Source organism: Macrotis lagotis, chromosome 5 (assembly GCF_037893015.1).
Source record: "Macrotis lagotis isolate mMagLag1 chromosome 5, bilby.v1.9.chrom.fasta, whole genome shotgun sequence".
Taxonomy (NCBI): domain Eukaryota; kingdom Metazoa; phylum Chordata; class Mammalia; order Peramelemorphia; family Peramelidae; genus Macrotis; species Macrotis lagotis.
In genome coordinates this window covers 270,193,766-270,207,739 of record NC_133662.1, presented here as the reverse complement: position 1 = coordinate 270,207,739, position 13,974 = coordinate 270,193,766, and the positions used below count along the sequence as shown (strand labels likewise).

Genomic DNA, 13,974 nt, shown 5'->3' with positions numbered 1-13,974 from the left:
TGGCCTCTCGCATCATCTCTCCCCCAGGTCATTATTCCCAATGCGCTGTCAAGGCAGGATTCTGGACTCCCCGGCCTGAGAGAGAGCCATCTACGAGGTCCAGGGAAATGGCGGCTTCCTGCTTGCTTGCTTTCTGTCCCAGGGCCAGGAACTTGACTACCCTGGGCCTCTGTTTCTTACTTTGTAAAATGGAGACAGGGGATTAGCCCAGGACCCATCTAGCTCTCAGTCCCTGCACATGCCAACCTTCTCAAAGTCTCAAGTCTCTAGGAGATCCCTTGGCTTCCCTCCGGGAAGGGCCAGGATAGGACATCTAACATTCCCTACCAAGCTATTTACAATTGGGGTGCCACAATGGACAGAGGGCCTGGCCCAGAGTCAGGAAGGTTTGAGTTCAAATTTGACCTCAGAGATTTACTAGCTGTCTGGTCCTCTGCCTCAGTTTCCTTGTTTGTAAAATGGGGACCATCACCATCCCTTCTTTCCAGGATCAAGTGAGGTGCTGTTTGTAAAGCCTCTAGAGACCAGTGCTGTGCCAGGGTCTCAGCCTCCTGGCTGAGACTCACAGGCAGTGGGTGCTCCTCTGAGGAGACCCCTGTGCTGACCAGGCTGGAGAGGGGATTCTGAGGTCCCTGGAGAATGGGCTGGACCTGGCACTGTTCTCCTGACACTTCCCGGACGAGGAAGGAGATGAAGGCCCAGCTTTCATCATCAAGCCCGGACCTTCCAGGGCGGGGGCCGGACCATCCCAGTCACTGGGGACTTTGAGATGGGCAAGATGACTCAATGCTGCTGCCCCTAACCCTCCCCCCCAGCAGTCTGCGTGGGGGGGGGGGGTCCTTCACGGCCAGCATCCACTACCCACCTGCTTGTCAGAGGCTCGGGCTTCCAGGCCTCTTCCACCAGTTGTAGGATTCCTGGGGGGGGGGGGTTGACCCCTGGGGCATCAGCTGGGCCTGTCCCCCAGGGCTGAGGCCTCCATTCAAGTTCCTTGGGGGTGAGGAGAGGATCTGAGGGTCTGAGCAGGCCCAGGAGAGACACAGGCAGAGAGCTGGGGGCACCTGTATCTCTGGCACCTGTGGGGGGGGGTGGGAGAAGCCAGACAGAGAGGGGAGGGGGGCTGGGGCCAAGGGGCCACAAGTCTTCTCTTTTTCCTACTTTGGCTTCTGATCTTGTATTCTAAGTGAGAGGCTGCTGTTGGTCAGGGGAAGGCCTGAGGCCCCTGGCCCTCCCTCCCTGACCCCAGACAGGTCAGTTTCCCCCCGCCTTTGTGGGGAACTGCCCGCTGTAGCCCCCCACTCCCTTCAGGCTCTCCACATTGTCTGGGTTGGTTATTAAAAGAGTAACGGCAGCAGGCTCTAGGGCTTGGTGGGTGTCCATGTGCCCAGGTCATCCTGCCTGGGGGCCCACCGCCCTGGACCAGGGGGCCCCCGTGCCCCTTGTGATGGGAGCTCTGCCAAGATTTGGATGGGACCATGTGAGGGAATTGTCTCCTTGCCAGGAGCAGAGTGCCCTGGGTAGCATCCCTGGGCCTGTGAGGTGGATAGCAGCTTTCCACGGACCCTTGAAACCGGGCCTGAATCGGCCTCGGTTTCCTGCCATCTTTTGCCAGTGGTCAGGTGGCAGAGTAGTGCCCCCCCAGACTGTGGCACTCTGTTTCCCTCGCCCCCCCCTGCCCGTATCTGGACTCAGAGATAGCCAGAGTGGGTTCTATAAATAGCAGTTCTCTGCGCCTTTTGGGGAGTTGTGACATCCTCCGAAGTGCAGCCGGTGGGGCGAGTGCCCGGCCTGCTGGAAATAGCTTCATCTCTCTGAGCAGATCGATTTCTTTATCGACACGGCATCTCCCTTTCCGATTCCCAGGAGATGGGGATGGGGGCCGCCCCATCCCCCCAGGCTTCATCTCCTGTGCCTCTCTGGGGGTTTTGAGGGGGGCTGCCATGAGAGAGCCAAGGGAGGGAGCTGCAGGGAAACAGCAAGGGAAAACAGAGAGGGTGCGAAGTGCCCCCCCCACCCCCCCTCGCCACTATGCTATTTCTGGCTTTTTTTCGCAATGAAAGCAGCTGAAAAGAATCCTTCCGGGAAATGCCTCTTCCTTCTGCTCAGTCAGCTGTTCTCGGTGCTTCTCCCCCAGGCACGGCTGGGCCGGCAGCAGGCCCAAGTGGGCGCTCCATGGGCCGGGCATCGGCCTGGGGAATCGGTGGGGCAGCACGGCCCTGGCATCCCTGGGAGGAGGATCGTGCTGGGGCCTCACTGGCTGGGAGCCACGCCGCTCCCCTCGAGTAAGCTCAGAGCCCTTCCTCTGGGGTGCTCAGCATCCCCCCCCCAGGTGGTGCCTTGGCAATGGATCGGGGGTCTCTCCGGTTACCTGTTAGCCAATGGTGGGCAGGACCCGGACGGCCCCTCTCCGGGTCCATCCAGGGTGGCGTTGAGTCTGACCCAGACTGTGTTTAGAGGAAGAGGTCAGCTCCGACCAGACTGGGGGGTCCCGGGGTCCGCTGCAGGGAGAGCTGACCAGAGACCGCCCTGAAGGCATGTAGTAGGGGGCTCCTCCTGATTTGGGGCTCTGGGACAATGTGTCTCCACTGACAGGACTCCCCCCAAAAAAACTGCCCTTCCCTGAATCTTTTTTTCTTTTCATCCCACATAATAACAGGTGAATCTTAAAACCTTGCCTTTGTCAAGGGGCCACACTGAGCTTGGGGGGGCAGGGGCTTGACAAAATGGAATCTGAGCCTCCACTTTTTCCCCAATTCCTTGGATGCCCCCACTCCCCCTTTCCATGGGCAGCCCCTCACTGGAGCCTCAGTGAGGATTGAAGGGGGACCCAGATGGGGGAGAAGGGCTTCTTTTGTGGTCTGGCTCACCCCTTGGGCAGCCCCCAGGGGTCAAAGGACTCCCTTGGGTGGGAGTTTCCCAAGTCACCCCCTCCCCCCTGCTGTTTGTCAGCAGGTGAAAAATCCTAGAAAGAAACTGGAGCTGCCCCTAGAAGCAGGAGAAGAGGTCTGGGGGAGCCCCCTCTCCTGGGTCTTCAGGCAGCCCCTCTGGGCCAGGGGCAGGACCCAGAGCCACTGTTTGATTATTGTGGCGTGGTGGATAGAGTGGAGTCCGCAAGAACTCAGTTCCAATTCCCCTTCACACCTGTGCTGACTGCATGACCTCGGACAAGTCATTGCTCTGCTGCCTGCCTTAGTTTCCTCCTCTGTAAAATGGGGGTCCCCATTCCCCAATCTGTCGGGGTGGATGTGAGGACCAAATGACGTCAGCATTGTAGGAGCTCCCCTTATTGTGAATGTTTTCTGGCTTATTGTCTGCACCTCCTTAGGGCCTCTGGGGGGCTAGAGGAGGAGTCTTAGTGCTTGGGGTGCCAGATCTTTGGGGGCTAGGGGAGGAGTCTTAATACCTGGGGTTCTAAGGGACCTGGGGGGCTAGGAGGAGGAGTCTTAGTGCTTAGGGTTCAGATTTGGAGCCCCAACGCTACTGTAAGGCTGCTGATGATTCTGGGGTCTCCTCCAGCACTTTGCTGGGACTCCATGGGGAGCCTTCCCCTGACCCGCCCACCCAGCCCCATCAGTGGTGACCACCAAGAACAAGGATGATGCCCGTCTTCTGGGGTCTGCCCCCCCCATTTTCTCGAGCTTCTCGGCCTGACCCTGAATGGGGGCTCTGGAACTGCTAGCGTCACGCCTCAGATCATCAGCTCAGCCCCCGCCTCCCCATGAACACGAGCCTTTTTGTTAGGCTGCCATGTTCCTGCAGGAGAGAAGGTGGCATTGTGCTCCATGGGTCAAGGGGGTCAGACCTTCCCCGGCTGTTTGGGGGGGATGAGAAGAGGGATTCCCAGAGGCTTTTTGAGCCTAAAATAGTCAGGGTCCTGTTTGACGCACTAGGCCATGAATGGAGTGAATGGCGCTTGTGCCTCCATTGTTGGCAGCGGGTGCCCACTGCTGTCATCGATGCGGGGGGGCTCCTCTCCTAGCCACCCCCACAAGGCCAGCAGCCCCCAGATGGGGCCGTCTGTATGTGCGTGGCCAGTCGGTGCCGGGGCCAGTGCCTTGGTCCTGTTGCCAGTGGCAGGCAGGTTGGGGTCCTCAGGGGCCAGCTAGAGGTCATAATGTAGGAGCGCCTTTCCTGGGGTCCCAGCTCTGCTTGGGTCTCCTACCCCGACCACCTGCCCTTCCTGCCTCCCCTCACAGGGCAGCGTGAGGCTTAAACCCAAAGCTCCAGTCAGCGTACCCGCAGTTGTGCAGTGGCCGGCGGGGCGAGTCCTCACGCTGGGCTGGCACGAGTGCCTCTGGGATGACTTCCCATTCAGAGGGAGCTGTAGTGGAGATGGAGCGTACAGTGCCCGCTTGTAGGACATCAGAGCCGACCTAGATTAGGGAGCACGGAGGTACATTTGCGGAGGTTCCTGGCTTTCTGAAGGGTCCGGCCACTGAATTCTTCCCACCAAAGGAGTGGCCGTTAGCCAGAGAGGCCGAGTGGAGCAGCGAGGGCCTGCAGGGAGCGTAGGGGCAGCTTTCAGAAGCCAGGCCCTCGTTCATCCAACGTAGAGGCCACGTCCGCGGCCAGTCACCTGGCTTCAGTCGGCGTAGAGGCGGCAGCGTCCAGGCTAGCAACTGGCCACAGCCAGCCTCCTCCATCTTCCCCTGGCTGCTTTCCTGTGTGCGCTGGCGGACTTTGGGGTGTGGGAAAGGGCAGATAGAAACCCAGGGAGCATCCTGCAGGGAGGTTGGAGCCCCTGGGAAACCCCCCCCCAACAAAGACCTGGAGGTTTCTGCAGCTCCTGAAGCTTTGAGGCTTGTCCAGGAGATATCCAGGGTCCTGTGCCCTAACCTGAGGGGTTGAGCCTGGTGTGTCCTGGCACCGATTCTCCCTGTAGAAAGAGGGGTTGGGCCTCTGTGCCATCCTGGGCCCAGGAGAGGCTGACCTGGTCAGGGAGAGAGGCAGGGGCTGGAGCAGACCCTCCCGACCTGGGTGAGTGACCAGGGCATGCAGGAGCCGGGGCCGGCCATGCTGTGGATGCCAGGGGGACACAGACAAAAGAGGATATTCGGCACATTCCTGACTGTCCTGATGCTGACCCCAGGGGAGGTCAACGGAGACCCTACTGGGTGCCAGGCTCTTTGGGAACCAGGCTTTCTGAGTAGGGAATTGGGTGGGGGAGAGGAGAGCACTTCTGCAGTGGGGGGGGGGGGGCTTGCTGAATGAGGTATATATTGATTTATTGTGTCCATGGCAGGGCTGACCCATCAGTGAAGACGGGAGTCGTGACCCGATCAGAGGCTGGGGAAGGAGGCCGGGGCAGGTCCAGGCCAGGGTGCCTTGGGCTGGGGGTGCTGGGGCTACCTCTGCTTTATCTCTACTGACTACTGGAGGCCCGGCCAGGAGGGAGGCTTATTATAGTCCCCATTTTATAGATGAGGAAACTGAGGCCAACAAGGGTTGAGGGACCTGGCCAAGGTTGCACCCTGGGCAGATGTCTGAGGCTGGATTTGAACCCAGGTCTTTCTGGCTCCACCAGCCCTAGAAGAGCTGATCCCCAGGACCTCTTATCTTCTCTCTGGGCTCAGCCCCCTGCACTGGGCAGCCCAAGCCTTCCTGCCTCTTCAGGCTTTAGACCTCCCGGGAGGCCTGACCCTTGGTGCTCTGTCTTGGTAGACAAGTGGAACATTCTAGAAGCCTCTACTGTTTGTGCCTCCAAGCAGCGAAAGGGCGCCCGACAGCGGACAGTCTGCAGGCCCAGAACTCAGCCTCTCCCGAACTCCATGGACGGCTGAGTGGGTCCACACTGGAACCTCAGTTTGGCCAGTTCGGCATTGCCCATGTGGGGCTGGGTCCCTGATGTGGGGGGGGGGTGACCTCAGGAGGTCCAGACCCCTAGTGTGTAGAGGTGACCTCAGGGACCCAGTGATTGATTGGTGGGGCCGGTCAGGGTTGGCTGGATTTGCCCCTTAGCCCCTCTGTGACCAGGGTTGGGGCTCTTGGCGGGTTAGTCTTTCTGTCCAGTAGCCACCCAATCCACAGGTCTTGCTTTTCCTGTTGTTTCCAATTTGGGAGCTTTGGGGGGGCAGCAAAAGGGGAAAAACCTGACTGGAAGCAACAAGACAAAGAAAGCACTGGGCCCCAGCCCTAAGCCTCGGAAGCAGTGAAGGCTCCCGGTGGGGAGGGGTCCTTGCCTCTGCCACCTCGTGTCCCTCTCCTTTCAAATGAGGAGCTTAGACTGTGTAACCTTAGTGGTCCCTTCCTGTGCTAGACCTCAGACCTTCTGAGTTGGCACCCAGTGATGCCCGTGTCTCATCAGGTTCCCTTGTTTCACTTGCACCCCCCTCCACCCGGCTCTGAGAAGGGGCTAAGAAGAAGGGCTGAAAGAGTCTGACCCAGGGCCGGGCCTTGGAGACCCGGCCCCCATTCAAGATGGCCCTGGGACCTTTCTTCCCATGGTGGAATTCTGGAGGAGGGTCATCCTGGGGAGAGGTGAAGAAGGTGAACTTCTTGAGGTGCTTGTTTGCCATAGGTTATGCCCCTCCATCCAGGATCCAGGGGGCTTCATAGCTGTGTCCCTTGGAGCTGATCCCAGACGCAGAGTCCCCACCTGGTGCAAGGAGAGAGTTGAACATTTGGAAGGTCAACTCTGTGTCTGGGTAGATGGGGCTCTGAGCCCAAAGCCAGGAAGACCTGAGTTCAAATCCCACCTCAGATACTCACTAGCTGTGAGACCTGGACAAGTCTGAATCCACCATGGCAACTGCTCCTGTGTCTTTGCTAAGAAGACCCCAAACAAGTGACCAAGACCCTGAGCAAACGTGCAGCCGGATCCAGAGCGTTTGTCTTGACTGGGTCCTCCACCTTTGTCTGGGGCTGGCCCTTGCCTGCCTGGTCATTGGCCAGAATTCTCTGACACGCCCCAATTCTGTTCACGTCTTGCCACCAGCTCAGACGATGCCCCACCAGCCTCCTCTCCATTCCCTCATGGGATTCTCCTTCTTCTCTGCTGGCCACTCATCTCCCCCTTCCCTTCAGAGAGCACCCCCAAAGTGTACATATGTCTATATAGAGCTAGGCTCCTGGGGCACTGAAAGTCCAGGGTCTCCCCTAGATTTAGAGCAGGGGCTTCCTAGATCTACTTGGATAAAAGACCCTCCCCCATGCCTTTGGAGAGAGAAGCCCTCTGACCCACGGAGGCTTATTGGCTTGCAAGTGTTCTGGCCAGCCTAACTGGCCTTCCTGACCAAGGCGCCGGGCTGTGCCCACCATGCTTCCCTGACATCTGCGCGGCTCCCTGGAGTGTGTGCTTCTGTGTCCGCTTGTTTCCTAACAGAAGTCTCTGGAGGGTGGGCAGGGTCTGGACACTCCTACCTCCAGCCTCCTGACACCCAGCTGGTAAAGGTAGTTGTGGTTTGGGATCTCTCTTGCTAGATCTGACCCAGACCCTCCTGGGAGTTTCACCCACCTTCCCTTCCCCAAGGGGTCTCCCCTCTGGGCATGGGCAGCCTCTTGGCAGGTCTTAGTTTGGCTTCTGTTTTATTTGTTTGAAGGTGAACGCCCAGGCCCAGCTTGGGGATCTCTGGGGAAACATTTTGAGCGGCCTTGGGGGGACAGCTTCCTGCTGTGGCAGCAGACCCCCCAGAGGGCACGTGCTGTCCTTGCTCTCAAGCAATGCCATCATGAATGGGTTCCTCTCCCCATTCCGGAGAGGGGGGAGTGGGGAGCCATGGGCATGTCCCTTAAACACCCAGGGTTCCTATCACCCGACGGACCCCTTGGGGGATGCACTGTAATCACTGCCCAAAGTGAATGCCAAGTAACCTGTGGGGGTGGGCCCTTCCCCCCAGTATTGAATGGGTGCACCAGCCTCTGGGAAGGGTCCTCTCCAATCACTGACTGGCCATGTGGCCCTCTCTCTTTGCCCACTACAGTGGACGTGAGCCCAGCCCTGCCCCTTCAAGTGGCGCCCTCTGCCGTGCCCATGGACCTGCGCCTGGACCACCAGTTCTCGCTGCCCGTGGCAGAGCCCGCGCTCCGTGAGCAGCAGCTGCAGCAGGAGCTGCTGGCTCTGAAGCAGAAGCAGCAGATCCAGCGGCAGATCCTCATCGCCGAGTTCCAGCGCCAGCACGAGCAGCTGTCACGCCAGCACGAGGCCCAGCTCCACGAGCACATCAAGGTGAGTCGGTGCACCGCGTGGTAGCCTGGCCCGGGCATCCGGGGAGGCCAGCCAGGGGCCAGAGTCGGGAAGAACCGGGTTCAGATCCAGCCACAGACGCTGACCAGCCCGGCGACCTCTGCTGCCTGCCTCAGTAGAACAGAGAGAATGATAGTGCCTGTCTCCCAGGAGGGGCCGGGGCCTGCATCCAGTAGGCGCCTCATTAGCGCTCACTTCCTCCTGCCCCCAGACCCTGCAACCACAGGGGCAGCACAGCTGCAGCACACCCCTGCACATGCACATACACACATACACATGCACACACACCAGATGCACACATGTACTGTAGGTACCCACCCACATGCACACATCATAGATGCACATGCAGACTGGGGCACACGTATGTACACACCAAGCACCTGCCATCTACACAGACACACACCATAGAAACACGTGCACACTCACCCATGCGCACATGCATGCACAGACACCACGCCCACCCATCCCCACGCCACTGCCCCACCTCTCTTCCCTCTGCACTCTTGTGGCCTCCCAGGCAATGCTGGGCCGGTCTCCTGGCAGCTGGGCTGTCCCGGGCAGGCATCTGGGGGTATTCCTTTGCCTTCTCCTGTGGCCTGAGGTCCTGGGGAGGGTCAGGAGGGGCAAGTGGAGGGAGCAGCTCTGACCTCAGGGCCTTGACCTGAGGCCCAGAGAGATAGGCCAGCATGGGGGCCAGGCCTTGGGTCATGGGTCACCTGGTAGGGAGGGCCTTGGGGGTCATCAGAAGGAACTGGAACCCCAGTCCCACCTGTAAACCATGAGCATGGCTATCTGCTCCTTGATTTGTGGGCTGTGCCTCGGTTTCCCCATTTCTGTTGTGGGGCATTTATGCTGAGGATCCCCTCAACTCCCCAGTTCTGGCTCCAACTTGATGAGGGTTCCAGGCTCCCCTATTTATTCTAGATTTTCCCCTCTTTGGGGCCCCAGCTATTGGTAGCTCCCGGCTTTGCCATTGGGGACACTTGGACAAGGAGGTCTCTTGGAGGGGGCCATGAGGTCTCTGTCTGGTTGGTGACTCTCCTGCGGGGTTTGTACCCCGAGACTTTGAGCACTCCTTGAGATTTAAGGGAGCAAGCCTCTGGCCTGAAGGTGGCGCAGCCAAGAAGGTCCATGGTCCTCTCCAAGTCGCAGGTCTCTGGGTGGGCTCTTTAGCCTCCTTTAGGCCTAGACAGGTTTCCCCCTGCAGCCTTCAGATGGCTTCAGAGATCTGCCTTCTGGAGGTGAGAGGCCCCCAAGGCCTTCAGGTGCTGACCATGGAGGAGGGTCCCAAGTGCCAGGCTGGATGCTCACGGGCATCTTCCTCTTCGGCCCTGGGAGTTCTCAGACAAACCCCTGTGTCCTCAGGACTTGGACCTTGGAGTCCAGTGGAACACGGACCTCCAGGAGGAGCAGATTCCCTCCCCTAGTGCTGGTTGACGCCTTCGCTGCCACATTAGAGGCAAAGTGACTTGCCTGGCATCTCCCAGCTAGAAAGGGTCCAAGGCCAGGTCCTCAGACTGGGCAGAGGCTCAGAGGAGTTGTGGGAAAACCCTAACCCCCATTCTGGGTGCTTAGTTGCAGTTGTGGTCCCCATCTTATTCCTGACCTTGGGTCTGACTGTCCCGACCTGGCTCCCTGCTGCCCCCTACAGACCTCAGAAGCCCCTCTCTTCCTTTTCCATCCCATCACTCCCTGGTGGCCAGGCTGGCATGGTGGCCGTCTCTTAAGGTCTCCAGGTCTGCAACCAGGCTTAGCATGGGACTGTCTCCACTGGTCTGATGTGAGCACCCACTCCCCACAAAGGACTGGGGGGGGGGCATTTGTTTCTCCAGCATGGACCACAGTGATTGGCACCTGGCGATAGTTGCTTATGGATCTATCATTGATTTAATAAGGATCCAGATTCATGTTGAGGAATGTTGAGGAATTTCACAAGGCCGGCCACCCTGCTGTTGGCGCCCATCCACGGCCCTGCTTCCAGAGTGCCCTCATTGAGGACCCTTCCCCAGGTTCTGCCCAGAGGGTGCAGTGGATGGGCAGAAGACCATCAGAAGAGGTCATCCATGCCTGGCCAGAGAGGAAAAAGCCTCTGGGGACCACCTGGAGCAAGAAGGACAAGGATGGAGGAACCCACATCAGAATCGGGGACCCTCTCCCTCTCCCATCACGGGACATGACCTGAAAGAGGCTGGAAGGGGTGGCCACTGAAGGGGGATGCTGCAGACCCTATGGCTGGTGAAGAGGGAGATTCTGGGCCAGACCCCACAGTCACCAAAGCAGGTGGCGTTGGACCCCATGGCCATTGAAGGGAGAGGCTCCAGACCCCATGCCAGTGAAGGGGACCGTGTTGGACCCCATGGTCACCAAAGGAGGAAGCACCAGACTCCATGGCCAGCAAAGGGGAAGATTCTGGGCCCCACGGCCACTGATGGAGACAAGCACCGGACCCCATCATCACTGAAGGAGTTGGCACCGGAGTCCACAACTGGCAAAGGAGAAAGTGCTGGATGCCAAAGGGTACAGCCTGGACCCCATGACTGGTGATGGGGAGGCCCCAGACCCCACAGCTGCCTAAGACAGCAGCACTGTACCCAAAGGTCAACAAAGGAGTTATGCTGGACCCCATGATAGAGACAGGCTTGTGCCTCTGGGGATGGCTTCACTGTGAGTGCTTTTCCACATGGTCCAAGTTTTCCCAGCAAGTCACTTGGGCTACTACAATCATTTATTGAGCACCTACTGTTTGCCTTGTGCTAAAGCACCAGGGTCCCAGATGCCTCCGGAGACCCTCTTTGTTTCCTTCCATCCCCTTGGGAACAAATCTCCATCAGCATCTTGAGCCACTTCTAGAGAAGGGGACAGGAAGGAAAGTCAGGAACAGTGGACTGGAGTCTGCCCCAAGGGGGAATAACCTGGTTTAAAATCCTGGCTTGGCCACCTAGCTCCTTGGGACCCTTCTTCTCTAGGACTTGGTGTCTTTCTCTGTAAGAAGAGCAAGGATTTGATGCCCTGAGGGTCTTTCCTGCTCCTAGTGCTCTGTCACACAGAGGGTGGGGCAGGACGGTGCCTGGTCACCAGGGGTTGAGGTCAGCCCACACAGTTGGGCACCCCCCAGCCTCCCGACCAGGGAGAGCTCCAGGGCGGCCTGAGCCAATTCAAAGAGCTGGACTCATGGGGAATCCGAAAGTACCTGACCCTCTAAAAAGGCTGCAATGTTCCCCCAGAGTCCTTCGGAAGCGGGGAGCCTGCATCTCATCTGTTCCTTCCCTCAGACCACTGTCCACACAGTGGCCCATGGGCTGCGGCCTGAAGCCTGTGCTAATGACCAGGAATGGCCAAGGGAGCAGACGAGGTGGCCAGGACCGCTGGGGTGCTTCTGGGCTTCCAGGGGGCGGCCAGCCTTCCTCCTCTCTGCTGACCTGAAGGCCATCACTTGAGTGTTTGCACTTTTTTCTCGTTGGCTGTTTGGAGGAGGTTGAGGCCTTTATTGGGGTCTCCTGGGTCTGCTGGGGGGCCCTACAAAGAGCCAGCTGCCCCTCTCATTTCCATGCTCCTGGCATTGATTTCCTCGTGCCTGTGCACATGCCCCCCAGCCCCCCAAGTCCTCAAGGGGAAGTGGGTGCTGATTGATGGCCTTGCTGTCTCACTGGCACAGGCTGGCACGGGTCCCTCCCTCAAAGCAAGAAGCTTGGAGGATGACCAGAGTGCTTGAGCCCGGGCAGGGGCTCTGCGGATCCCTGCCCGAGGACCTCAAGTGGGGTCCCCGTGCTGAGCAGCCGTGAGCAGTGGGCAGCAGCCGAACCCAGGGACATGTAAGGGGACGGTCATTCACACGGCTTCTCTGCCATTTTCCCACCCCAGCAATTCTTGCTTTTGTCATTGCCGTAGTGTTATTCTCCAGCCGCCGGCCCCCCACATAGGAAGGACCACGGCTTGGTGGGTGGGCTTGCCTTCAAGGGCAGGGCCAGGAGCAGTGGGGAGGAGGAGGGAAGGGGCCCATCTCTCCACTCCGGCCCCTGCAAGGATCCTGCACAGGCCCAGGTCAGCCTGGAGCTGGTCAAGTCTGGGCTAGGCCAGGCTTCAGTACATGACCCTTGATGAGTGAGGGACATTGCGGCCCAGGGGGCAGAACCCTAACGCTGACACCAGAAGAACTGGGTTCAAATCCTACCATCCTCAAACCTCAGTTTCCCCTTCTAGTTCTTAGTCTCAACTCCTTTGACTCTTGTATGCTTTTTATGGCTCTATTTGTTTTAAAAAAAAAAAGCAGGTCAGTCAATGGATCGACTGGACACTTCTGGGCTGGGGGTGTGGGGGGGGGTGGAGAGAGGGATTGCTTACAGCTTGGGCAGCTGGAAAGAGGGTCCCAGGAGGAGATAGTATTTCAGCCAGGAGGGGTGTCTGGGGTCACAGAAGATAAGGGGGTGGCACGGGGGGTGACAAGGGCAAGTGAAGGTCCTCGGGGACCCTGGTCAGGGAGCCTCCTGGGACTCAAGGGAGGGGACAGATGAGTGTGATGAAGGCCAGCAGCGACTTCTCCCTGGACTCTCAATGAGCTTCAAGCTGGTCTGTGATGGGACAGTCACTCCCCAGTTATCCCAACCCCTCATTTTACTGCTAACCTTGAGGAAGGCTCTTCCAGGCAGAGTATAGAGATTGAGAGGTGGGGGCAGCCTGCAACCCCCTCCCCACCCAGGGAAGTGCATAGTTCTACGCTAAGACAAATGCAGACCTGCTTGGGTTCCAAACTACTGAATAGTGGCTATGGAAGCTGCCCTTCACTGTGCCCGCAAAGGTGGGTCCTTTGCCTATCTGCTGCCCATTGGTGCCAGGGGCACGGGGGACAAAAGTTTGCCCGTCTCAATAGAGCTCGGCTCCACCCCCACCCCCCGCCCCAGCCTGGGGCTCCAAATAGAAGTTTGGTTTTGGTGTTTAAATCGGCGCGGATAGGTCTTGTCCTGCCCAAGTGCCTGCTGGCTGCCCGGCAGGGCTTGGACGCTGAGAGCTCAGATGCCAGTGCGGTCCTGGGCTTAGCACTCTCCAAGGCCCCGGGGACAGTCATGGACCCTGCCAGCTTGTCCCAAGTAGCACCACAGACAGAGCTCAGGTCCTGCAGGGAGGAGGGCTTGAGTGCAAGGACTCCCTCCACACTTGTAGCTACGTGACATTAAAATGGGGCAAGTCAGGGCCCCCACAAAAGCCTCCCTTCCCTTGGGTGCACCCTGGGATCTCATCAGCCACACTCCCCAACTCGGGATTCTCTGTGGGGTCAGGGGACCGGAGGGTATCAAAGGCCATTGCCTGGCCTCCTCGGTACCCCCCTTGTGGGGCTGTAGGACTGGGGGTCCCTGCTGTCTGTCAGTAACAGGCAATGTTGGTGGTGATAAGGAAGGCCCCTTCCCCCAGTGACTTCTCCCCTCCGTGATATCAGTGGGCCTGGCCTGGAAGCAGGTCTGGGGGGCTGGGGCCAGAGACCTCAGAGCCCTGGGCTGCCTCCATCTGGACCTGCCTGCCCCTCCAGGGATCCCCTTCTCCGGGTAGCCGAGGAGCCCGGCCGGGGAGCCTTACTTTTCTCCAGATTTCTTGGGGACCAAATTAGTAAACTAAGGCAGGCTGCTCTCTTATCATTATGCTCAAGAGAAAGTCAGGGAACGGGGGCCAGGCCTCTGAGGTGAGGCACTGAGGATCCAGTCCTCTCCTGAGGGTCCCAGAGGAGTAAAGACAGGTGAGGGGCACAAAGACTGGCCCCCTCTGGCGGAAGGCGGGAGCTCAGAGAAGCTGAGCCCAAGCCT

General features: G+C 58.9%; 1 protein-coding gene across 4 annotated transcripts in view; it reads left to right on the top strand.

Annotated features, from left to right (window-relative positions):
- Nucleotides 1-13,974, top strand: part of HDAC4 (histone deacetylase 4) — a 164,356-nt gene that overhangs the window by 76,157 nt on the left and 74,225 nt on the right. For all 4 annotated transcript variants that reach the window (XM_074189839.1, XM_074189840.1, XM_074189838.1 and 1 more), the window contains one exon: nt 7,920-8,164. In XM_074189839.1, coding sequence (XP_074045940.1) covers nt 7,920-8,164 — 245 coding nt within the window. The remainder of the gene's footprint in view (nt 1-7,919; nt 8,165-13,974) is intronic.